Genomic DNA, 26,947 nt, shown 5'->3' on the forward strand with positions numbered 1-26,947 from the left:
GGCCCAGAATAATTGAAAGGAGAAAAGAAAAAGCTAAACTGTACATAAACAAAGCTGTGCTAGAGGTTGCATGCCTTCCTGCCTTTGTTTACATGTAGCATGTAAGGGCAGGAGTAGTTTGTTGAGTGCTCACTTTTATAAAGGTGCCTCTGTCACTGCAGCAACCTTGGAGCACATTGGGATTGTCAACTGCTAAGGTCACTGCAGTTTGGGCCATGCGATATCTCAGCTAGCTGGCTCCTTTAAATAAGGTTCAGGGGCATCTGCAGGCAGGGAATGAGAAAAGGAACAGCACGCTGCACCTCAGGGGAAACTCAGCTTTATTGCCTGTAGCCACCAGCTGTGGAGATTAGAATCCGAAGCAGGCAGAAAAGTGGCCTCTTCAGCATCTGGAAAGAGGCCAAACTGTGGAATGATTTCCAAAGACACTCCATTCCAGAGCTCCGCAGACAGAGCCCACTGTGCCGGGCCTGCTGCTGGGGTGAGTTCTTCTCCAGGTGCCTGGCTCCCAGTCGGGTATTTCACTAGCAAAGTGAGAGCTGGGGAGAGGTTTGGAAAGAACCAGAGCAATCACTTGTCTGTCTGGGCTCTGTCACTGCTACAACCTAGTGCTTTGGGGACTGTTTAGTTCTGGAGGGAGACCAGCTTGGCCAGAGGGAAGGCAGTTCCAGGACCAGGCCAGGCTTTTACTGAGGCAATTCACAGCACAGACCACCTCATCTCCTTCCCACCAGGCTAGGGAGGAGAAAGGTCTGGCTTTTGGTTCACCTATTACAATATCTGCTCTTTAGGGACCATAAAGCTCCCTGTTGGAGTCTCAGGTTCGGTTATGGGCCAGCCACGCATCACACACTACAGCTTAGAGCCTCAGGCAACAAACTTTCATCAAAGTCAATGGAGCTATGGTGATTGGTAGCCACCAGAAAAGGGGGCTCACCTGGCAAGTGAAATCCATTCAAGTATTTTGCCACCATTTGGCAGGTGAAAAAAATACTGTGGTGGGGACTTAGGTAACTTGCTGTGTGTTCTAACACTAGGTTTTCTCTTGCTTCTTGCAGCTTGAGCTTCGTTAGGTAAAGGAATCTAGTGACTTTGGCCACATCTCCACAGATCCCTGCCCATTCTCAGAACATTTTCTGTCACCCTCAGTTCTGTAGGCCACCTTTTTCTGGCACAGGTCTTAAGTGGAGGGGCAGCAGCAGGGCAAAGCTGGACAGCTTTGGCGCGTATGATTAACAATCTGGTCACTGCATTGTAACAAAACCCAGGTCTGCAGACAACAGACACAAATATTAGCTAAGTCTCTCACACATGAGCCAGGCCTAGAACTCCGATCCTTTGGCTCCAAAATACAAGCTTCTGTCACTGTAGAGGAGAGGTAGTGCTCCATTAGTTAACAGCAATGGCAGGCCTCCTAACATGTCTATGGGCCAGACTCTAGAGGGGAATATTCATTCACTCAAACACACACAGTGCCAGACTCACTGCAGCCTTGTACTCTGTGTTGTCATTGCCCCTACTAGGGCAAAGTGTACAATACTATCACTCACTTTGCACATGTGTGAACAATAATGAAACATGCAAGGCCATGGAAGATCAGGTACCAAATCCTCTCCTCTACACCCCCTTGAGTGCTCCTGGAGAAGCTAAAATGCATGAACCAGACTCTCTGGGATGAGCATGAGAAGGAGATTCCCCCATCCCACTACCACTGACATAACATTGCCATTCCTAAGCAAAAGAAGTCAATCTGTGCCGTGTGTGATCAGTAAACCTGAGATTGTACCCTGACTTCCAGGAGAAACCATCAGCATTTGCGATGTGTCCCCAAGAAATAGCCACTTCCTGGGATCTCTTCTATGCAAGCCCTGATGAAGCCTCAGCTTACAATTGTGTGAGACCTGGCAGCTTTGCAGCCCAGGGTTGATGTTGGTCTCTCCTGTTCTTTTGGAGGTGGCAGCCATACCTTTTTGCCCCAAAACAATAGGCTTCCTGCATTGTCCCTGAGCCTGCTCGGCCAACCAGGCAGCAAAACCCATTTCAATTGTGTCTCTGCATTCTCTGTTTTGACTCCCTGGCATGGCAGGTCATGATGACCTCTGCCTCCCCCACCTTGCTGGCAATGGGATGTAGCATGAGAAAGGTTGGCGCCACCCTGGCTAGTGAGCCGGTGTCCCCATCTGATTCTTTTGGAGCAAAATAATTTACATGAGAGCTTTGTTGGAATAACTATCGCTGAGACTCCCTGCTGCCTTGTTGCTTGCCAAAATGTTCCATTAGCTCAAGGAACAGCATTCTTCTCTATGAACCTCAGAGGATACTAATCCAAAGCAAAGAAGTCTGCACTAACATCAGGCAGGAATAAGGTCCCCTGCATCTTGGTCTATTCCTTCCCATGGCCTAAGAGAAGAGCATGAGTCTGTGGTATGGACTTTCGGTACAGCCCTGTAGGCTGTAAGTTTAAGTGGAATTAGGGGTGAGGTTCTAGGCAACCTCAGCTAAGATGTAATATTGTAATACAGAGCCATATTCCAGATCTAACAAGCCTCAGTGAATTTTAAAACTCATTATCTTGCTGCCTGGAAGGTTCTTGGTTCACAAACTGAAGACCCCACTGCCCCCATCCACCCCAAAGCTTCCCCCATTACCTGTACTCGGGCCTCAGTGAGATCGGTCCTCATGGCTAGTTGCTCCCTGGCATAGACGTCTGGGTAGTGGGTCTTCTGGAAGACTTTCTCCAGCTCCTCCAGCTGGTAGCTGGTGAAGGTGGTGCGGTTCCGCCTCTTCTTGCCCTTGTTGCTCTCCGAGTCGGCCTTGTCCATGGGGCTGGGGAGATCAGTGCTGGCCCTGTCTTGGGGCACCTTCACCCCGGCCTCCTTCACACTGAGGTAGCTGCCGTCCATTCCCGCAGGGTCAGAGCTTGGCTGTAACTCAGCCTCTCCCAAGGAGCTCTCTTTCCCTGTTTGTATGGAGAGAGCGGGAAACAGGGATGGAGAGAGAGAAAGAAAAGAATGTAAAGCCCAGGACAAATGAATCAGTCTGAACAGGAGTCACTCCAGTAGGGAAAAGAAAAAACTCCAACAGAGAGAGCAAGGGTCAGATAGGTGATGAGGAAGGAGGGAATGTTAGAGATGGGGTGAGGGAAGGAACAGAGGCCAATGGGAGAATGGGGCCCTGAGAAAGGAGAGGGATAGGAGGAGAGAGACAGAGCTGTGGGGGTTGGATTAGAGCTAGAACATGAGAGGGCTGGGAGATTAATGGGAAGAGGGGCAGAGAGAGGGGGACTCTTTTTATGGCATAAGGGAAGATAAACAACACTTTAATTTATATTCAGTTGCAATTTTGCAACTCTGGTAATAATGCCCCGGATGAAACCCACGGCAGAAAGTGAGACTGATGCCACCAGGGGGCAGAAGCAGACCGAAGCATCCCATGAGTCCATAGAGAGGAGGAGGGGTAAGGAATTCCACCCGCTCAGAATGTCCCTGGAAAGAATGGAACCAAATTGGGCCTCTCCCACCCAGTTCTGGTTGGAGTTTTGGAAGCCTGTTTCAATGTGAAACTCAAAGCCAAACATGGGAGGCCTGGAGGAGCCCCCACCATAGAGTGGAAGCAGAGGCAGGTTCCTGTGGCTGTCTACAAAGAGAAACTGTTGAGATTTACACAAATTGAGCCCCAAACCAACCCAAGCCTCCTTGCCTTTGCTGATTTCCAGAGGACTGACTGTCACTAGACCTCAGCTTCAGGATGGAACTTTCCCAGGATTTGGCGGGTCTCAGTATCTGGTCTATGGGGGTCAAACTTGACTCTAATTGTATTTTCTTTAAAGTTCAGATGATGTTTATTATGCCAGTGAAGGCTGATCAAAGCAATATCACCCTCCATAGACCTGTGTGTCCATCATAGACTCCTGTGTACCAAAAGGGGTAACAGCGTATGGAATGGCTATCATTTCCAGTTCAGATGAGTGCAATCTGCTCCCTTCTATGGGAATAGGTCATCTGAACTAAATCTCTCTATGATGCATATATGGCCATTACCATGTTATCTGAGCACCTCACAATCTTTGGTGTATTCACCCTCACAGCACCCCATGTTCCACTCTATACAGGGAGAACTGAAACATAGGAAGGCAGAGAGATTTGAGCAAGGCCATGTAGGAAGTCAATAACAGAGCAAGGGACTGAAACTGGACATCCCAGGTCAGCAGCCTAACTTCTGGACCATGCGTCTTCTCCTGTTGAATACAGTTTGCTAGAAAAACAACTGCAAATGGTAGCTATATATTATACTCAATAGGTCCTGTTCCCCTGTCATGTACACCCACATAGCTTCACAGGCATCAAGAGAACTACTCTGATTTACACCAGTGAAAATAAGAGGGGAACCAGGCCCATTGTGTTTTGTTAGGGCTTCAATAAGTTTTGGAAGAGAGGAGGAAGAACAAAACGATAGCAATCACTGAAGAAAGTGATAAGATAATAGAACCACAGAAAAAAACACCCAATTCAAGTATTACCTAGTCAGTTTACAGCCTCAGAGAAATGAAGGGAATCCAATCGCTGCTTCCCATCAGACTGTCCCCAGCAATTAATAATTAACCAAGTGATATATCAAAATAGTAGAGTGAAGAAAGAGGGTAATAATGTTATTGATACTGTGTGTTAATTTCTGTCTCAATCCCTATCCTGAAGGCTAGAACCTCTTTGAGGTTTCTTTAAAAACATACCTAGAGTTATGTACAGAAAACAAAAATTATGTTTTATTTCTTTAAATGCAATGATAAAAGGAAGGATCTTATTGACAATCTTTTAACTGGAGATGAATTGTTCCCTTACTTTCTCTCCCCAACTGTCATGTAATGTCCTGTCAGCTGTTAAACAGCTACCGTGTTCCACACGAGAGGTGGCTGACTTTCAGTGGTGGGTGAGGTGATCTCTATATAATTAATGGCTTTGGGATCTTGTGACATGGAAGGCACCATGGTTAAATAATGGGAATTAGGAAGTCCCACTTGCTAATCTCAGTTCCACTAGCAACTGCCTCTGGAACCTTGGACAACTCATTTAACCTCTCTCCATGACTCACAGTCCCCATCTGTAAAATGGGAACACTACAGTACATATCTGTTTAAATGTCTCAGGATTAATCAGTGAATAGTTGTAAAGAACTGTGAACACAAGATGTGCTATTTAATTGCTAGGTGATTAATTAAATACCCTACAGCATGTACAATATAGGGCAGATGTCTCTCATATTATAATTGACCATAACATGCCAGACACACTTGAGGGGCTCTGTAAAATAATAAATCATATGCATGTAAGAGAGAATAATAATACATCTCTTATTGCTCTCATCAATAGAGTCATTATATATATATATATACACACACACACACACATACACACATTTATATATATATTTCTCCAACCTAACATTTCATTCCACAGCAACCAGACCCCACTGCGAGGGTAGGAGGGGTGGGGTGTAAATTCAGCCTGGCTGTGCTGACGGCCCTCTCTCAACACACTAGGTGTGAATTCATACACACTAATTTACACTTTGCCATGTCTTATTGGTTCATTTAGCCACAGCTGATTTGTGTTGCCATGTCACCTCTTTGGGCAGAACTCAGCTCCCACTCAGGAACCGCTTGGTTTTAAGCCCAATTTAAGATAGGTTCAGAGTTGTCAGGACTCTAGGTGACTGGGTATGCATGTGGCTATCAACTTGCTCACTCCGTCCTGCCGTACCAGTTGTGCTGTTGCACTAGTGTCTGAGCAGTACCAGCCTGGTGTGTACCAGCCTCCTCCCCCAGTCCTGTCTATGGGAGTGGTTAATATGGGCTGCCCTAGCAGGGTCCTATACCAGAGACGACCAAACTTGGCTCAGCATTGTGCCATGAGCCCAAATGCCAGGCCTAATCTGCATAGAATGGAGCAGATTTTGCTACTCCTATCTTCAGTAGGGAAGGACATCTCCAGGCGACTATAGTTCCCAGCATACAGTGCTCCAAGTGGCCTGGCTACTCAAGTCAAGGTGGAGCATTGCATTCTGGGATCTGGGATGACCCCTTGTGTTGAATACAGGGTGTGTGTGCACATTGTAGAACTCTGTTGGTCACACTGTGGGCTGCTCTAACCTGTACTATTCAGGATTTTGCAAGCCTGTGACATGTAAGGGTTTCCCGAAGCACATTTTGCAAAGACCGAGTACAGTGGAGCATGATGTGGTTAAGAATCACAGCTCTTCAGCCACATTACTTCACTGCTAACTTTGCTTATCAGTGACTATACCAGAATAAAGGGGAAAGCTGAACTGAACTGCTACAGTCTGGGGACTGACTGGCTAAGCAGCAGTTCTTCAGAAAAGGACCTGGGGATTACAGTGGATGAGAAGCTGGATATGAGTCAGCAGTGTGCCCTTGTTGCCAAGAAGGCTAACGGAATATTGGGCTGTATTAGTAGGAGCATTGCCAGCAGATCAAGGGAAGTGATTATTCCCCTCTATTCGGCACTGGTGAGGCCACATCTGGAATATTGCATCCAGTTTTGGGCCCCCCACTACAGAAAGGATGTGGACAAATTGGAGAGATTCCAGCAGAGGGCAACAAAAATGATCAGGGGGCTGGGGCACATGACTTACAAGGAGAGGCTGAGGGAACTGGGCTTGTTTAGTCTGCAGAAGAGAAACGTGAGGGGGGATTTGATAGCAGCCTTTAACTAACTGAAGGGGGGGTTCCAAAGAGGATGGAGCTCGGCTGTTCTCAGTGGTGGCAGATGACAGAACAAGGAGCAATGGTCTCAAGTTGCAGTGGAGGAGGTGCAGGTTGGATATTAGGAAACACTATTTCACTAGGAGGGTGGTGAAGCACTGGAATGGGTTACCTAGGGAGGTGGTGGAATCTCCGTCCTTAGAGGTTTTTAAGGCCCGGCTGGACAAAGCCCTGGCTGGGATGATTTAGTTGGTGTTGGTCCTGTTTTGAGCAGGGGTTGGACTAGATAATCTCCTGAGGTCTCTTCCAACCTTAATCTTCTATGATTCTATGAAAGAAGAGGGGGCAGAATCGGCAAACTTTTCAAGCTTAATTTTGAATTCCATATGTTAGTCCTTGGGCGACAATTCTAATGCCCTAATGGCTTTCACCATTAGGACGTTGTCCATGCTATTCAACCAAGTTGTCAACCCACTACTCTTAACTCAGCCTTAACCAGTACCACCTTAAACACCCCCCTTGCATTTTTCAAACACTTGTGTCTGGTTACAACCTCCCTTATAGCCCATTCATTGCACATGGGGTTTTGTCACAAGCACATATTTGAAGGCAAGAAAAGATGCACAAGCAGAATTTTGGAAGTGGCAGGACAAGAGTAGGAAATAGGGGCAGGACACGCTATAGAAGTCTTTCCCCATGAGATCTTCTGCCTTGTCTTAGAGTCTTAAATGCCTCAGATAATTGGGGAAGCATCTGTTCTGAACCCAGGCTTGCTCCAAACAGTTTGAGGTTTGGCCCTCCCTGTTTGCAGTAAACTGTGTTGCTAGGAGGAGAAGCACCCCAGAGGAAAAAAATGACATGAGAGAGAGGATGCAATCTAAGGAAATAGCTTCTCCCCCAAATTACCCTGCACAGGCACACCTCTCCATGACAGGGGGTAACAAGAGTTTCCTCTGCATCATAATTATGGGGGATTAAACAATTCAGGTCATCTTAATGGAGCAAAACTGTTGATTAATTACTATAGAATATGACTGTTTGTGTTTATAAAGTGCTTTGAGATCTTAGGGTGGATGGTGCTGTATATATGCCAAATTCTCCTCTTCATCACACTGAGATAATTTTGTTGACGTTGATGGAGTTGCATTGCATTCACTGAGAGGAGAATTTGGCCCTGTACTTTGTCTCCTGCAAAGACTCTGCTGCCATGAATAAGCCACTGGCCGGAATTTAATCCTTAGGTTCCAGCAGCACAAGGCGTTCTATATTGGTACAGAACATCCACCAGGAATGAAGGCACACTGCATTCACTGCCCAAATCCCCCCCTTCTCCAGCTGGAGATCTGGAACCAGCTGATGCTACCCCTAGAGTGCATGGGGGGGGGGGGGGCAGCCAAAATAATGACTACAGGAGGAAAGGGGGAAAAACCCCACACACCAACATGGGAGAGCACTGGGTCTGATTTAACTTCATTGACTGCATTACATAAGCCGCAGTTGGGAGTTGGACCCAGCGCTTTCAGTGGAGAGATTTAGCCCTTGTTATGCAACCCCAAGGACAATATATACTGGATCTGTCTCTGGCAGGGGTCGCCCTGGCTTTCTGACGTCAGTTCCAACCCCCCTTAGCCTCCTTTCCTTTCCTTTCAAGTCCCCACCTTCCAGCCCTTTATTGGTTGCCTTTATTTTATGGGATATTTCTCAGAGGATTCTTTTTAGACAAGAGTGATTGTTTTCATGCCTGAACAGCAGAGCAGAGCTGAGCTACCCGGTTCTCACCCTGCCTGTAGAGACTCTTGAACTGGCTACCTGCAAGATGGTGCCAGGTGACAGGCAGAACTTGCAGCAGCAAGGCCTTAGTGATGGTTGAATTTGTAACGAGAACCTTCTCTTCCTTCCACACTTCTTTTGTCACTCTTCCCTGCCTTTACTTGGACTGGCTAGAGGGACAAGGGGCATCTTTAAAATAATGTATACTGAATATTTTGCCCTTATTAGGTGCTTTACATGTGAAGATCTCAACACATTTTACAACGGGGGATACCGTGTCAATTGCCTCATTTTACAGAAGGGGAAACTGAGGCACTGAGCAGGGATGTTCCTTGCCCATGGTCATGCAGGGTGTGATGGGCAGAGCTAAGACTAGAACTCAGGAGTCCTGGGTCCTAGTGTCCTACTTCTTTGAAATACACCCAAATATGTGACTCTCAGAAATTAGAGGGAGAAAAAGCTAGTTCATTCTTTTTGGGTGTCAATGCAAGATTGTTCCTATGGTATTTTCTCCAGAGATTTATGCAGTCTAATTATAAATGTCCCAGGTGGTGGGGGACCCACCGTGTGCTGTAGGGAGACAATTCCACAGTCCAATAGAGATGATGATCCGTGCTAAGAATGAGAAGGAATTAAAATGTACTTTACATAAATAATCAGAATGTGATACTCAGTCAGACCTTCTATGTGCCTTTCAGCTCTAGGGTGGGATAAAAAAAATCTGATTGGGGAAACTGCAGATCACATGATTAGATGAGAGCCATTCTAGTGGTTACACTCGGAGGCTGCGGGTGCGAGTCAAGACTCCTGAGTTCTGTTCCCAGCTCTGTCAGCGCACAACCCAGGCCAAGTTGAGCCATAATTTCCTAGGCTGTAAAATGGACTCTTACATACGTAACTACTGCCAGGCAGGCTGGCACAGTTTAAACGTATTTGCAAAGTGCTCTACGAGATCCTCAGGTGAAAGGCACAATAGGCCAGACTGTGCCCTGCTGCTCTGAAAGGCAAGGGAAGGGAAGGGCTCTCTTCCCTACACAGCAGCATGGCACAAGAGCAGCTCCTATTGTGGCCTCTGGAGATCGAGACACTCTTAAAGGGACAGGGGTGGGATGGCGGCATAGCTGGCCTGTGCCAGTGCCCACTACGCATAGGCCAGTGGAGCTAGCTAGCCATGCAGGGGGGAGTATGTTGTAGCAGATGCACTGCCTCAGAGTGTCAAGGAGGAATCCCCAACCTGAGGCTGTGTCTTAATGGCACAAATGAGCCCCATAGTAGCATTATACATTTCTTTTTAGAGTGACTTGGTTCTTATGGCCCCCGTTCAGGAGTATGCCAGGAATGGTGGAGAGAAGCAAAGCCAGGAGGGTTCAGTTATGGTGAGCCCTAAAGAACAAACATAAAAATGGCTGCCACTGATCTCCATGGGACAAATTCTGACCTGGTGTGACAGCCATTGATATCAATAGAGGTACCCCAGGAATGGATGTTGCGGCATTTGCCTTCTGCGCTCTTCGGCCATTGGCAGAAACAGGCTGTCTCTGAGGTGCCAGTTCCATCCCAGTGTTGACCCAGCTGAGACTGGGGCAGGAGCAGAAGAAACCCCATTTATGACCCACTGTCAATTGGAAGTGGGAATGGCAAGGAGTGGAATGCAGAGAATATGTCAGACCTGCATGGAGGGGGTGGTGTTTCTCTAGCCTAGAGAGGGTTGCCAAGAGAGGAGACTTGCCTCTCCCAAGGAAAAGGGTCACCCCTTTCTAATAACCTCAAAATAGTTCTGTTAAATACCGACATGAAGTAAATTACCTACATCTGCCTAGGGACAGACAAGTTCTGACTTCTTGTAAGCAGAGATAACCTCATAGTTTAGATCTAAAGTTTGAGGGTTTTGGATGAAGGCTTTTTTCTAGTCACTCTGAGCTACACCATCATGAAGATTTCCTTGACCAGGAAGCAATGTAAGCATCACTTATTCTCATTACACCCTTTAGGCTCTAAAAACCCAGATATACAGTTCCGTGCCTTCCCTCTGCTTCCCAGAACCCCTTAGCTGCCCTGAACAGCAGCACAGGGAGACCTATTCAGCTCCTGAGCTGTACTGGTGCCTCTGCTGGCAGTCTTTTCAGTCACAGGACACCATGTGACCTGCTGTCAGAATCCCCAAGCCACCAGATACAATTTGTCAGTGTGCAATGGCAAACTAGTATAGTTTGGCGCCGAACTCCTGAACAGCATTATTGTTCCATTGCTATGCAGGAGATCCAAGACTGGGGAGGTTCTCCCACATCCAGATTCTGTTCCTCACCCCCCCTCCACCCTCCAAGTCTGGTGAAAGGAAGGATCTTTGTTGACAAAATGTATCATTCCTCCCACTGGATAACTCTGAGGAAGAAAATTGCTCCTATTGCAGGGGACTAAGCATTTGGAACCCACCCACCAGATTTTAGCAGATGATGTCCAGGAAGGCAAACCCCCAGGAAGGTCCTTACCAATAAACTCAGAGGGAACATTTTTTCCTGACCTCAGATCTGGCCAATCAGTTTTTCAGTGTGAACCCAAACGATCGTAATCAAGCATTGTAGCCCGTTTACACTGAGACACCTGTTTTATCCACCCTGTTGGACCCTGTTATTGAATCCCTTTAAGGTGGATCCTACCGGTATTGTCCCTGTAGCAGAGTAACAGACTTTTATCATGCAATCACTAAGGCTGCGTGGATTAGCAGCTCAAACCTACATCACTGTATTTTGTGGAGGGTAATAGGGCCACGCCTTCCTGGAATTCTGTCCTTTCATTCAGACTGAGTTCAACGTTTACTGTTAAATGTTCACACTGGAGTGATATGTGAAGATTTTGAACAAAGACAACACCACTAGGCCCAAGTTGAAATGACAAATGTTTTGGCCTGAAATTTGGCCCTGCCTCTAATTTCCACACACATTATATTTAAGGCCCTGATCCTGCAAATTGTTGCATGTGGCTAAAGCCTTGTGTCTGCATGGAGCCCACTGCAGTGTCAGGCCTCATATAGATACTAACTGCAAGACAATTACATGATCAGGGAGATGCACTTACACTGAAAATCTATGGTTATCACTGTCTTTTAGTACTGCAGATCCCCTAGTAATTACTAGTGAACCAAAGAGGCCTGCAGGAACCTGCCACTGCTAATGTAGGTAGTGTCTATGTAGTTGTTACCAGGTTGATGTTATGACTTTACTATGTATCTTTATACATCATGATATCCCAGCTCCATCATTGAACCATAGCTATTAGTGAAAGAAGAGTTCTGTTAGCCCTATCTAGCCCATTCCTCCTGGCGAGTGGTGACCAGTCTAGTGTTAAAGGGCTGCCTTAAGTCTAAATCATGGCTTTGCCGTGAGCACTGAACAAGGGGCACCCTATCCTGCCCTCTCCCTGCATGGGATAGTTCACAGCTGCTCTGAGGAGGCTATGTCCCGCCCTGCACGGCCACTTGTGAGGTGGGTAACCTGTGCAGGGGAGTAAGGAGCGCTCAGCTCCTCAGAGGAATTTAGGCTTTTAACTCCCCATGAAATCAATGAGAGTTTGGCCCCTAAAAACCTTTGGAAGTTTAGGGTGAGAAGAATTCTGGGCAAGCGCCCTGCTCATGGTAAGATACACACAGCTTTCCACTTCTATAGAGCAGAATATTGTATGGAACTGGCTAGCATGTGTGTATGTACCATGGTCCTCCACTGAATGGACCCAGAACTGCCCAAGCCTGCTGGACTAGCTGCTGATGGAGAAGTGCTATACCCCTTTCTCTCCGGCATGGAAAATCAGGTCATGATGTAGCCCTTAGTTCTTTGAGCAATTAAGTTTATTTTGGTCTTAATTTCTCAGGCCCAGATTTTTGGGAGATTCTTTAACCTAATCTGGGCTCTTCATGCCATTTTTGAACCCCTGTTTTAACATCACTGCTAAACTTTCCCCCAGATATGGACATGGGAGCAGATTAGCTGGTGAGGAAGATTTACATTACCAATCCACTCCATAGACTTGGCCATCTGTAGTAAATATATCCAGTCTTTGTGATCTTGCCCTAACTTACACATGCTGAAGCGATTATATTTTTTCCCCCAAGTTGTCTGTTACAGCCCTTTATTTATGTCTCTTGTCTACTTCAGTTGAGAAGTTGACACATGGCTGTCATTTAAAAACCAAACCAAGTATTGGTTTAAAAGATAAAATGGAGCTTCTGGATTTAGTTTCACAAAAGCCAAAAACACTCAGTTATTCACATTCAGGGAGCAAAGACCCTGGTGCTGCCCAAGCACAGAGGGAGACACAACCCTAAGATCTGAATGTCTTGGCTTTTATCACTTTATTAATGATTACTGGGTGTTTCATAAAGCCTTTCCTCCTGAGGGATCCCAAACAGATAGGGAACACTTGCTCCCCCCCTAAAAATGCAGCCATCTCTGGGGTGGGATGTAGCAGCTGTTAGACTTTCTAGAAGAAGCAAAGACTACACTGATCAGTTGAAATTGTAGGTGGAATTTAGGCACAATAGGCAGAATGTAATTAACCCAACTGGAATTTGGCCTCAACACCATAAACATCTGGCACTGACTCTCGTGGCTGTTATTGCATGGCTGGCTCACTAACATGAAAAGTACCCAGGGATCCTTAATGATCACAAGTGGTTAGCACAAGGAATGTAAGCTGGATCCATAAACACAATACAGGGCTTAGTTCTGCTCTCGCTTTGGGGTAACTCCTCTCGTTGCAAAGGTGTTGCTCCTGCTTTGCACCCTGTGAAGGAAGCACCAGGCCTCTTCGTAGTTTCCTGCACTCATTTTCAGACAGTTAATAGAGGAAGTTGCCTACAGTCCAAGCTCGCTTTGGCAGATCAATTAACCTCTTCAGTGCTGGAGAAAATACCAGATAACGTGGGGCAAAAAGCACTTCCAGTTCTCCTCCCTTCTCACAGCAGCCATGTTGCTACCTGAAGTGTTGATGTTCCTATAGGAGATCAGCTCTTTTGAGGCATTTAACAGTCAAGTGTAGCAGCTAAGGGTTAAAGGCAGGAGCCCATTACCAGGGCTACTCCTCAGATAGAGCAGGAGCGCTGGGCGAAGGGCCTGACAGTCTGGGAGCCAGTCCCCACAACACTGGAGCTCTGTGTTCCCAGCACTATCTGATGCAATCGAGAGGCTCCTAACCCACCGATAGCCTGGGCCAGCCCATGATCTGCAGCAGAGTACAGAGTCTAACCACACTCCTGCACCGGTTACCTTGCTAAGTGACTGGAATTAGAAGGAGATTCAAAGGCCCTGATTCTCCATTGCCCCGCACCTTGTGCGGTCCTTATCCTACTGCAAAGCGGGTGTGAACACCATCATTCTGATGTGGGAACATTTTATACCCACTTTGCACAAGGCGCCAGGCCATGGTGAATCAGGCCCCAAGTGCTGACTAAGGGATCTACTTATTTTTTCCTTAGGCCACATATAAAATGCAGCTCGTTTCCAATTCCCCAGTGTGTTTCTTCTCCAGGGGCTAAAAGTCTAAATAAAATGAGCCGCTAGATGCCTCCCTTTGGACGCTGCAGACTCTGCTGACTGAAAGCCCACTTCAGCTGCTGTGCCCGTTTGGAGCATGTTTAGTCCATCGCATGCTGTGCCCTCCATAGGTCATCTCTGCATTAGGCTGTCTTAGCTCTGGATAAGGATGAATACAAATTCCTGGGTCACATCTTTTGGTGTCTGGCACCATCATTATGCAGGTGTGTGTGTGTGACAGGGTGGAGTCCTGCATGACTGTTTGGTTTTGGGATCCTTTGTTTACCCACACCAAAGAAAAAGTCTGGCTGCTCTTGCAGAAACTGAAGAAAGTTGCTGACTTGCCTCAGAATTCTGGGTAGCTGCCCTGCTCATGGTAAGATACACACTGCTTTGCACTTGTCTAGAGGAGACTATTGCATGGAACTGGCTAGTATGTGGGTATGTATCACTGCCCTCTGCTGAATGGAACCACAACGGCCCAAGTCTGTGTCATAGGCCCTGTCCTGCTAGCTGGTAATGGAGATTCTTTAACTCAAATGGTGGAAGCTGTGTTTTTGGAGCAGTAGGATCTGAGTTCCCGTTCCTCTGCTGCCGTGATGTTCCAAATGGGTCAAATTTGCAGCATAAAGACAACTGTGAAGTTCCTGGTTGGTGCTGGCCACAGTTATGTTAGAGCATGAAATGGCTACAGATGCAGCGGTCTGGCCAGAACACGCCTCCTCCTGGGGGGGAAGGTAAGAGGGCCAATTTCTTTCTATCTAATGCTCTCATCGTAACAGTAGCTAAGCCCTGTCTCTTCAAGAAAGACTTGTTTTTCTAAGCTGAGCAGACTGTGAGGATAACAGTACGTAAGCCCTGGAGCAGAGAATGATGTATTGGGTAGTCACAGACGCCCTTCCCAACACACTGGCCTGAAAAGAGCCTGGGCTGCAGGGATTTGGAGCAATCCAATTTTTGAATTGCTGTGCTCTGACTCCACTCCAGCTATGGGCATAAAACCTACTGGCCCGTGCTCCAGCTCCGGGCTCCGCTCCAAAGCCCTGGCTTTGAGAGCCTAGCACAGAAGTGATGTAAAGGGTGCTGCAAGCTACACATTGTAAGTTGTTCCATTGGCTTTCTGGTGATCTGACACCCGATGTGTAACCTACAACGCCAGTTCTGTCCCCAGTGTGTTTGGCCCAGAGACTTGCATGAGAGTCATCCCCCGCTTATATCAGGCTGCACACGACCCCTAGGGACTGGCTGGCTATGTTTTGTTTTGATAATCCCGATGTGGGTTTTTAGAATAAATGATCTGATTTGTAAACCTTAACTTCAGCGCAGCTAACAAGCCCGCATCATGTCAGTTCCAGCTACAGAGCCTGTGTGTGTTTTTATGCATGAGTAATTTTATTCTCTATGGTTATTGTTGTTTTTGTTGGGTTGCTTAAAACCATGTCTCTTTTATCCCATAAAACATCTGCTTTAGAGGCACATGTTGCTTTGTTTACTGATTAGTTGAATTCATACACCCTGTGGCTACTTGGGGAGCACATTATCTGTTTAAATGCAGCTGGTATTGTCTGTTTCTCTCTCATGCTAGTTACAGGACACTAACTAAACCCACTTTTGTATAAGATAATGTATTCTGAAGGCCCTGAACCAAGGCTATGGCTGGAATTCAAACAGGGCATGGTTAATGCCCTGAGTTCTTCTTACTGTAGCACTTAGCTGAACTAGAAGGAAAGACAGAGATGGACAGTAAAGCTTTTACAGCTGCTTTAACATGCAACTTATGCCACTGCTCGCTTCACAACTTTCAGAATGCAAACTATTGTAATAAACTGGTGTGTGTGCGCATGTGCTTGCCACTGCCCTCTGCTGGACAAGCATAAAGTTCCTCAACTGTATGTCATAGGTGCTATACTGCTGACAAATGAAGCAGTATTCTCCTTGAGTTAAGAGCTTGTCCATTTGAAGTAGAAAGATCTTAGTTCTCTCTTTGCTAGCCCTGTGAATTTCTGAGAGGCCATGGTTTTCAGCATTGTAACATATGTGAAATTCTTCATTGGCCACAGATGAATTATACAATACGTTAGAAACTTCCTGCAGCCTTAATCAAGATCAGCTACTAGGTGTCACTTTAAATGAAATTAACAGGATCATTAAAAGTGAAATTCACTGGTGTGTACAAGGTCAGCCCAAGGCCTATGCATTATTGAAGTCCCACTTAAGCAGGATTCCTCCCTCGGATTGACCAAGATCAGCTAATGAGTTTTTAAACATGATTTGCCCTGTCTGGGTTAGAAGTAAAGTCCTGTATAAAGTCACGTTAGTTAAAGTGGATTAGCTACTGCATTTTTACACACCACTTTTCCCCCCTATATGTGCCCTGAAAGAGCTGGGGAGTAAATCCTAACCTCGCTTCTGGGCTCACTTCCCTGTCTCCATAAACATGTGTGTGAGCTAGTCCAAGTGTATAAAGTCTCTGCCTTTTCCTGCACTGACATTGAACTGTTGGTATCTGAGGGCACGTTTACACTCTTGTGCTGCTGTAGTGTAAATGCTTCCTATAGCAACACAAGGGTTTTTTCCATTGCTGTAGGTAAGGGCAGTAGGTAGCTCAATGGAAGAATTCTTCCATTGACCTATCTGCATCTACCCTGGGGTCTAGGTTGACCTTATTATGCCACTCAGGGTGCAAACTTTTTCCACAGCCCTGAGCGATGTAGCTTGGTTCATCTAATTTTTAAGTGTAGACCAGGCATAACTCATTGCTTTTAACAAGAAAGGTGCTAAACCCCCCCAATTTCTTTGCAGTGTATTTTCAGCGGGAGCCTGTATGGTGCAGAATGAGGCAAAAGAGTATTTCCAGGGCACCTTAAACAAACTTGTGGCTTCCTTTAGATTTGGGATTTGATAGCCTTCATGATGAGGAAGGTCTGGGTCACCTAGATGAGTTCTGGATCTGAAAGAAAATGTTTCAGTCTCCCAATCTGAAGCAGGTGTTAAAAATAATAGTCCTGGCCAATGCCACTACTGTTAAGCAGCTAGGGGCCTAAAAGATCCTTGGATTGAGCATCTTAGTAACAAAAGGTGGGCATCCCCCTTTATTGAGGGGGGCAGATACCCAATCGGTCATCTCCTTCAGACGTTTCCCCAGCAAATTGGCATTGCCTCCATCTTCTCTGCAATGAGCCTCAGCTATTTACCCTTTAAAGGCCCAGTCTTGGCTAGACACTGAGTAACCTGAGAATCTGGACTATCAGGGTCAAATGGAGGTGAAAGTTATCAGTGTAATCATCCAAATTACTCCGATGGGTTTCACCCAATATTCAATCTAACCACTGGCAGAGTGAGGCAACTCCAGGCCCCACATAGAAATCAGCCAACTTGTTACAAAAGGAAAACCCCACTTCAAAGCTTACTCCGCTAGGGGGATTTGAATGTAGCTCCAGAGCCTGGCAGTGGTATGGTTTCAACTCTGTACTGCATACTTTGATCACAGAATCGTAGAAATGTAGGGTGCAAAGGACCTTGAGAGGTCATCTAGTCCAGCCCTCTGCGCTAAGGCAGGACCAAGTAAACCTAAACCATTCCTGACAGGTATTTGTCCAATGTGTTCTTAAAACCTGCAATGATGGGGATTCCACAACCTCCCTTGGGAGCCTAGTCCTGAGCCTAACTACCCTTATAGTTAGAGTGTTTTCCTAATATGTAACCTAAATCTCCCTTGCTGCAGATTAAGCCCATTACTTCTTGTCCTACTTTCAGTGATCATGGAGAACAACTGATCACCGTCCTCTTTATAACAGTCCTTAACATATTTGAAGACTGTTATCAGGTCCCACCTGAGTCCTCTTTTCTCATCGCTAAACATGCTCAGTGTTTTTAATCTTTCCTCATAGGTTAGCTTTTCTAAACCTTTTATAATTTTTGTGGCTGTCCTCTGCACTCTCTCCAATTTGTCCCCATATTCCCAGAACTGGACACAGTACTTCATCTGAGGCCTCACCAGTTCTGAGTAAAGCAGGACAATTATTTCCCATGTCTTTCATATGACATTCCTATTAATATACCCCACAATAATATTAGCTTTTTTTCAACTACATCTCCTTGATGACTCATATTCAAGTATTTTGCATGTGTCTTTATTGAATTTCATCCTGTTGATTTCAGACTAATTCTCCAATTTGACAAGGGCATTTTGTATACTAATCCTGTCCTCCAAAGTGCTTGCAACCCCTTCCAACTTGGTGTCGTCTTTAAATTTTATAAGTATACTCGCCACTCCATTATCCAAGTCATTAATGAAAATATTGACTACTGCTGGACCCAGGACTAACCCCTGGAGAACCCCACTAGATAAATAGAGCCCTGCGCAGGTACAAATTTATACTGTGGATAGAAATTGATATCCGCAGAACCGCAGGGCTCTCCCGGAAACTACAGCAGCGAAAGGAGCAGAATGTGGGGCCACTGCTCCCAGGATCCAGTGCCCCGTGTGGAAGCTCCTCCCGCGCAGCTGTACTGCCTGCCGCCCTACCCCCAGCCCTGCCCTCATCCCTTGCACGCAGCTGTCTGCATCTCTTGTCTGGGGGCGCATGCGCTGCTTGAACACAAGAGCATGACCAGGGACAGCTGCCAGTGAGCCTGGTGCCCGCCCCAGTGGGTGGGGCTATGGGCGGTACAGCTGCACCGGAGGAGCTGCCGGCATTGGGTGCTGGCTCCTGGGAGTGGCAGCCCCACGTTCTGCTCCTTTCGCCGCTGTGGTTCCCGGGAGAGCTCTGCGGTTCTGCGGATACCAGTTTATATCCGTGGATATAAATTTGTATCTGTGCAGGGCTCTATAGATAAACCTTTCTAATTTGACAGTGAACCATGGATAGCTACTCTTTGAGTATAGTCTTTCAACCAGTTGTGCACCCACCTTATAGTAATAGCATGATTCAGCTCATCACACTGAAAAAGTGCCAAGATGGACAGGGGTTATGTGATTTGTCTGTCTGTCTGTCTCCACCTGTCTGTCAGTCTCCTTTGCAAAAGGAACAGATTAAACAGTCACGTCAAAAATACATCATTGAAGCTCAGCTGCCTCCCAGAGGTGACTCAAGACACCTGCTTTGTGCCTCTCATACAAGAGCTCAAGGTAAGATAACAAGTGAATTGAATGGAGGGAAAGAAGCAGCTTAGAGTTATTTTGTCCTGAGCTGAGCAAGAGCTCAGCCACGTTAGCATTACAGGATCCTGTTTCAAACTAGTGACAAGCAAACTTCAGAAGGCTTGGAGATACAATCCAAAGGGGCATCCAATATGGTGGCTGCTTATCTGAAACTTACCTAAACTATGGCCCGGACCCAGCAAAGCACTTAAGCAGGTGCGCAGCTCTGCTGATTTCAGTGTGATTACTCGTGTTTAAAGTTAAGCATGTGTTTAAGTGCGTCGCTGGATCACGGCCCTGGTGAGCATCTTGGGGCTGCAAAACTGATCTAACAGTTTCCCAAGATAGGTTTCCATGAGGTTTCTGGTGCTTCCCAGAAACAACACAATAGAGATGATTTGGAGACTCAGAATCACTTAGATCCAGATCTCAAACAAACCCAAGGGTCTAGAGGTGTTTGGATCTGGGGCACAGATATAGTTTGACTTCTATTTTTGGTGGGGGCAGCTCTAGTCAGGTCAATAAGGTCATGCGTGGGGGGGTGTGTGTGCAAATTCCACGCCTGCCTGCATCTTGCAGTTTGAGGAGGCAATACCCCCTCTCCCCTCCAAACTACACTCATGATCTGGGGTACTAGTTCAGATCCATTTCTAGCCAAGACCAGCACTTCTTTGGGGAATCTGGCACTTTTGTTATCAGCTGGAAATTGGAAATCGAGATCCATCTGAAAATGAAAGAAAAAAAAAGAAAAAAAAAAGTTGGCTGAACTTTGAAGCACAAAACAGCTTATTTTTGAATTTTGGGCTGATGTTTGGGTCAGGTACTTTACCCAAACCGTTTTGCCAGTTTTAAACAAGTGATCAGTAAAAAAAATGTTCAGATGCAAAAAAATTATTTTCTCTTCCCACCTAGTTCCTTTACCAAACAGGCCTGCTCTTAGAAATAAGGCTAAAACTTATGTCCATTCTGACTGCCCATTACAGGACTGGGAATTACTAATGTCCCTACAGGCATAAAACATTTGTAAATATACTGGAGAGAAATTTGGATTCTGGGAGCCAAATCCTGCAAAGGTTCATGGACGCAATGGGGTAGGGGTTGAAAAAGAAGCCAACATCAGCAAGACAGGATTCTCTGGCCCTAAAGAATATTATATGGCACTGAGGCATCTATTGTCTAGAGAATGTTGTCAACCCCTTCAGTCCACTGGTACCCAGCTGCATTAAATGTGACATACACAGAGGTCTGTGTGACAAAGGAAGCTTTTATCTTAGGGCTTGTCTACACTAACAGCGCTGCAGCTGCAACCTTTGCAGATGTGCTGCTGTAGTGCTTAGTGAAGACGCTACCTACGCCGATGGGAGGGCTTCTCCTGTCGGTGTAGGTACCCCACCTCCCTGAGAGGCAGTAGCTATGTTGATTGGAGAAGCCCTACACTGCTGTCTATGCTAGGAGTTAGGTCGGTATAACTGCATTGCTTAGGGGACTGGTAGTTGTACCAACACAAGTTTGTAGCACAGACCAGGGCTTAGTGTGGTCTTGAACTCCTCATGAAATATATTCCTGTACCTAGAACAGGGGTCGGCAATGTTCAGCACGCGGCTCGCCAGGGTAAGCAGCCTAGCGGGCCGGGCCAGTTTATTTACCTGCTGACGCGCCAGGTTCGGCCGATCGCGGCCCCCACTGGCCGCGGTTCGCCGTCCCGGGCCAATGGGGGCGGCGGGAAGCCGCAGCCAGCACATCCCTTGGCCTGCGCCGCTTCCCGCCGCCCCCATTGGCCTGGGACGGTGAACCACGGCGAGTGGGGGCTGCGATCGGCCGAACCTGCCACGTCAGCAGGTAAATAAACTGGCCCGGCCCGCTAGGGTGCTTACCCTGGCGAGCTGCGTGCTGAACGTTGCTGACCCCTGACCTAGAACATAACATCTTACTGAACTGATGTCAATGTGATATGGTCTTCTTAATGTAAATCACTGAATAGATGTCCCCTCAACGAGAAAGAAAGAAAGAAAGAAAGAAAGAAAGAAAGAAAGAAAGAAATGGTCTGAGTCTGACCTGCCTGGAAACTCCCGGTGCCCCTTACACAGTCTAAACAAATATTTATTTAAATTACTCAAAATGCCCCAGTCTTTTATATGTATCCCAGAAGAGCACCATAAAACATCTACAAACAGGACTCCATTAACCTCTGCTGCCCTGAGTTAGAGGAGCATATTTCAACTGCAGTTAAATTGAAGTTTAATAAACTCTTGGCCTCTGTTGGCTCCCTCCACAGACCCCTTCCCCCTCTGTCTTTCCTCCATGAGTTATTACATTGGCATTCAGTATGAACAGCAGCTGCCAATATGGGGGACTCATTAGTGCTGCTCTTGCTTCTGATCTGGCTGGTAAAGCACCTAACAGTGTTCAATCAATCACAGCTCTAAACGGCTGCTACAATCTCACACCTCTTATTTTTTCAGTGGGGGGAGGTGATCGAGTGGCCCCTTCTGGCCTTAATCTCTATGACTCTATGTGAATCCCCAGAGTTGGATTGTCCTTTTGACTGAAGAAGGTTAGATGCAACTCTCTGTCACCACAGCGGCTCCTCAATGGGCAAAGAGGAGGTGTTCACCCCCAAAGGTCAGAACTCATCCCAGCAGCCCAGAGAATTTGGGACCAAGCTGGGTCTTGAACTTGGATGACAGAAGGCCTCCATCTACTGACACAACCACCATGAGCTTATGAAGATGTTTGAAAATACTGAAGGTTTCACCAGTTTTAACACAGCTGTTTTATTCATTTGAACACATACATGCAAAGCTCATTATTCTCCCCTTTAACAGGCTCTTGCTATCCAATCAGGGAGTGGAAACACTACCACATGATTTGGGCAACCAATGACACACCACAATTGCCCAAGAGTCAAAACACATTGTTCACAAACAATCCAAAGGGTGAACATGATCCACAGAAATGATATGGCAAATGCTTACAAATAACAAAGCCATTCACAGAAACTGGGATCAGTTTGCAAACGACTTCTTAGCTAGAAAGGGAGCTAAATTCATAAAGAATATTCTAAATCTATAGCTTAGCCAGATCCCATCACAACTAACCAACCTGGCTCAGGGTTGATCTGTTTTAATTGTATATAGCGGGGCACAGAGAAAATGAAATTAATTTAAAAACGCCATTGGATAATTTTGAGCTACCAAAACATTGAGACAATTGCACTCTGTTTGTGGAACTGTAAAGGAGATGATGAATTATTCAATGGATAAATTGCTCATCTGAAATCATTCACTAGTTCTTTTCACTGCAGCACATGAAATAGTGAATTTTGTTTCACTTAAAATGTCAATAGTTCCTGCAATAATTTTAATTGTCACAAACAAACAATAAAACTAAGATTACGTGAGTCCAACAGAATTTTTCTCTTTGTTTTTTCTACATCACTGTTTTGGCTTTGTTGTCACAATCATCTGTTTCTGTCAGGTTTTTCAGTATTTCATCCCTTACTACTCTAACTTCCTAAAGGCTTGAGTCTGCACTAGTGACTTCAATGGGAGTATGGTCATTGACTTTAATGGGACCTGGATCTGGGTCAAGATTTTTATACAGTAAACATACAGTGGAAAAAAATAGTATGTGATCATGCAATTAAAAACTGGATCATAATGCACATGCACATGCTGAATGAAGGTTCCGCAGACAATTTCCTAACTTTCTTTGCAACCTTAATAAAATTCTTTTAACATAGGAAATTACACATAAACACCTAAATTTTAAAAAAGCAAATGGAACCCCCCTGCCCCAAATATTCCATCATGTGGCATCATTTTCACACCCACATTGTCATCAGTAGGGTTGGAAATGTTAGATCAACCACACAGACTTCTGCCACTTGAGCTAACAGAGTAGTTGATAGCAGTAGTAAGTTGTCATCCTCTATGTGGACCAGCACTAGAGGGGGATAGCAGACTTTGCCAGGGGCTTCACAGATATTTGCTGACAGCAGAAGAATGCTGACACTCAGGAATCTTGGGTGCCATTTCAGGCTCTGGAGGAAAGCGTGCTCTAGTGCAGGGGTTCCAAAACTTGGGAAGTGGCGCGGGCCAGGCCACCACTTCCCACAACTCCCATTGGCCAAGAACGGTGAACCGTGACCACTGGGAGCTGCGAGCAGCCTTACCTGCAGATGCTCAGGTAATCAAAGTGTCTCGTGGCCCGCCAGGGGCTTACCTTGAACAAGCCACAGACCAAGTTTGGGAACCCCTGTTCTAGTGGGAACAGATTCTTCTGCCTGTTTCCCCCAAGCATGGGCCCTTCTGCCCCATTCCCTCCAAACTGTCCCTGTCCTGATCCTATCTCTTCCTCACCCCTGACACCTCATCTCACTCTCCTCACTTACCCAGTCCCAGTCTCCATACCTCAGGCTTCTCATCTCAGTCCCAGTCTCATTGCCCAGTTATGCTTCTTCAGTCAGGGAACAAGAAACAGGCTAATGCATCTAATTGCAGCTAACCTACACGGATCAGATTTCAAATATCAAATACATGCCTCATATACACTCTACAGCCCAAGGCAGAGCCGTCCCTTGAGTACAGCGAACCGGGGCGACCGCTCTGGGCCCCACGCTTTGGGGGACCATGAGGGCCGGACCAATGGTCCCAGAAGTGATGGGTCAGTCCCAGAAGTGACGGATTCATCGCTTCCGCTCTGGGCTTTGCACCCCCCTTAGGGACGGCCCTGGCCCAAGGATTACTCACAAAAACTGCTCAGCAAATAATCTGAGATCAACAAATCTGCAAAAATCATAAGTTTCTCATAGACAATTCACAAACAGAAAAAAGGATAATTCACTCAGCTCTAGTCCTGGATAGTGAATTTAGTCCCTGGATCTTACAATCTGATCTATGTGGGAAGAACTTTGTTTGCATGCACAGAGTTCTATTGAATTCAGTAAAGCTCTGCATGGGCAAAAGGGTCTGTACATATGAAGCAGATTTCATGACCAGGATTATAGTTCTTAAATTATGCCTCTTCTAGTCAGAGTGCAAGTGGAGGAAAAATAGCCGGGAGAATTTAATGGAACATGTGAGTCAGAGCAGGTATATGTAAATAGTGTGTGCATGGGAAGGGTAAAAATCAGTGGTCATAAAAAATTAAATTGCACCAACATTTGTTAAAGACATATATCCAAAAGGTACTTCTGTCAGATATGAAATTCTGAAACAAGTAACCAAGCTCTCCCAGCCTCCGCCAATTTCCTTCCGCTCAGTTCTTTAGTGATGGGCCTATCTGCAGGGGCCTGGAAAGAATGAAATTAAGGAAGAAGAACAGATAAACAATTCAGGTTCCAGTGCCTGGAGAATCATGGAATTCACCACAGGGAATACAAGGGAGGGAATAATTTGCTTAGTATTGCCAGAGACTCTGACTCCCAAACTGTCCCAGACTCCAGGATCAGTGGAATGATTGAAAGGAAAGTTGTTGTGTCTGGGGTTTTGTTTTGTTTTTTTCAAATAGGATTCCTGCTTCACTGTCTCCTCAGTTTTCTAGCTCACTTTGTATTTGGGTCAGAATTGTGCAGGCTCCCTAAAAAGGCAGAAAAGTGTAAGAGATTTTCCTCATCAAGTTTTTTTGAGGCAGCCCATTTTGTTTGTGCCACCACAGGCATCTCAGGAGAATAGATCTAGTCAGAAATGAATAATGATTTTCCTGACTGAACAACTCCTTCAGTGGAAACAGTTAGGCCATCTCCCACTGAGCCTGTATATTTTCAGAAAGCTGGGACTTCAGAACTACAGCTTCAGTCCAGGGGGACACTGTGGAAGCACTGCCCCAGGTGCAACGGGTAAAGCTGGAATGGAGGAAGCATCATCTTTGTGTCTTTGCAAAGCACATGGTCTGAGATAAACAGTTAAGTGACAGCAATGAGAAAATGCATGTGGAAACCTAGGTCTCTGTGACAGTCTAGGAGGATGGTCTAATGTTTCCAACAGGAGAATGGGAGTTTGAAGGTCTAGATTCTTTGCTAAGTGACTCCGTGCCTCAGTTTCCCCTCTGTAAAATGGGGATGATAATACTTGCCTTCCTCATTAGGTGCAGGAAAGTTGTGGGGCTCAGATGCTACAATAAGAAGTGAGACAGATAATAGGATTAAATAGTAACTGTTCACTTTGATAGTCTCCAATGAAGGACAAGAGAAATGTTCAAAGTATTAGAAAATAATGCAGGCAGCTAGCAAGCTTCAAGGGGATGGGAATGGGCCCAGAGCCTCATAGGTATTTAGGCTCCTAACGTCCAGTGAAGAAAATGGACCTTTGAGGATCTGGGCCATGGTGTCTTTCACCTCTAGTCTGCTTGTGTGAATCCAGAGAGGGTCAGGTGACCAAAGTTACTACACCTCTACCCCAATATAACGCGACCCGATACAACATGAATTCGGATATAACGCGGTAAAGCAGCGCTCTGGAGGGGTGGGGCTGCGTGCTCCGGCAGATCAAAGCAAGTTTGATATAACGCGGTTTCACCTATAATGCGGTAAGATTTTTTGGCTCCCGAGGACAGCATTATATCAGGGTAGAGGTATATCAACTGATGACAGTTCAGCAGCCAACGTGAAGTGCATTTGGTGGATCTTTGGTTAGTTTCTAGTGGACAACCATTTACATCACAAAAACACCAGCACAACTACCACTAATTGTCTCCTTCCCTGCACAGACCCTAAGACTGAATGGGACGCAGAAATTAAACTCTCCTCTAACCCTTACGTCAGGTCTGAAGCACATAGGCAGGGGATATTTTATAGTCTTTGCTTGACCTGTTCTGTGGATAAAAGACTTCACTTTGTAGGGCTGTTAAATAGGCCAGTACTTTTCACAAGCACCAAACCGATATGTATACACACACGTGCTTTTTATAGGACCATAGTAATGTACACTATACAAGCCTTGGGGCCCAAAATGCCCCTTCCTATGGATTTCCTAGTTTACGCAAAGAGATTGATTTACGGGGGTTGAGGTTGAATGACCTGTTTGCTGGGATTTGTTTTGATACAAGAAAAAATGATACTGAATGACAAGATAGAGGAAAGATGCAGCTGTTCCCCTTGTTCACCTGAATGGTTAGACAGTATTCAGGGTCTTGCAGGAGAAGTTGATACAACCCTCTTTGTTTACAAGGAATGAGCATAATGTTCTGTTTTCCTGAGCACAGTAGGAATCAAACAACAGAAGGCCATTTTTTGCTCCATATTCCAAACCTCTTTTTCCAGCCAGCACTTTACCCAAAAAGCTCTCTCTTAGGGTCACACTACAGGTGCTTCTCTGTCTGTCCTGGGCTTCCTTGTTGCCTTCTCTATCTGCTTCTGAGATGTTTCTGACCGCATCCATTCATACACACACAGCTCCACCAAAACAATACCCAACCCTCCCCAGCAAAACCCCTCCACTCTCATAGCCCAGCTCCTGACCCACCTTGCATATGGCCTGTGTATTGTCTAAGCTATTTTACTCCAGAATGAGTTTAATTCTTCTTACATTGATCCTGAACGATGGGCAGCTGTCACACCCACCAGCTTCAATGAGATTTCACCTAACTCCCAGCATAACCATGCCCTATCTTAACTGACCCATTGTGCCCAGTGAGTCCAAAACGGTGATGCTCTTTATGACCCCTCCCAAACTGAAAGAAAAAAATTATTTACCAGTTACGAATGATCCAAGCTTAGCTATTCATTTAATTGGTTAGTTCTCATGCTGTTTCTTGGACAGTGCAGAGGCCAGCCAACACATTATGTGCCTC

The 26,947-nt window shown here is 46.0% G+C and overlaps 1 protein-coding gene across 2 annotated transcripts in view; it reads right to left on the bottom strand.

Annotated features, from left to right (window-relative positions):
* Nucleotides 1-26,947, bottom strand: part of ALX4 (ALX homeobox 4) — a 65,759-nt gene that overhangs the window by 19,060 nt on the left and 19,752 nt on the right. For both annotated transcript variants that reach the window (XM_024100483.3, XM_005286743.5), the window contains one exon: nucleotides 2,649-2,959. In XM_024100483.3, coding sequence (XP_023956251.2) covers nucleotides 2,649-2,959 — 311 coding nt within the window. The remainder of the gene's footprint in view (nucleotides 1-2,648; nucleotides 2,960-26,947) is intronic.

The sequence above is a fragment of the Chrysemys picta genome, chromosome 4, assembly GCF_011386835.1.
Source record: "Chrysemys picta bellii isolate R12L10 chromosome 4, ASM1138683v2, whole genome shotgun sequence".
In the NCBI taxonomy this organism is placed as follows: domain Eukaryota; kingdom Metazoa; phylum Chordata; order Testudines; family Emydidae; genus Chrysemys; species Chrysemys picta.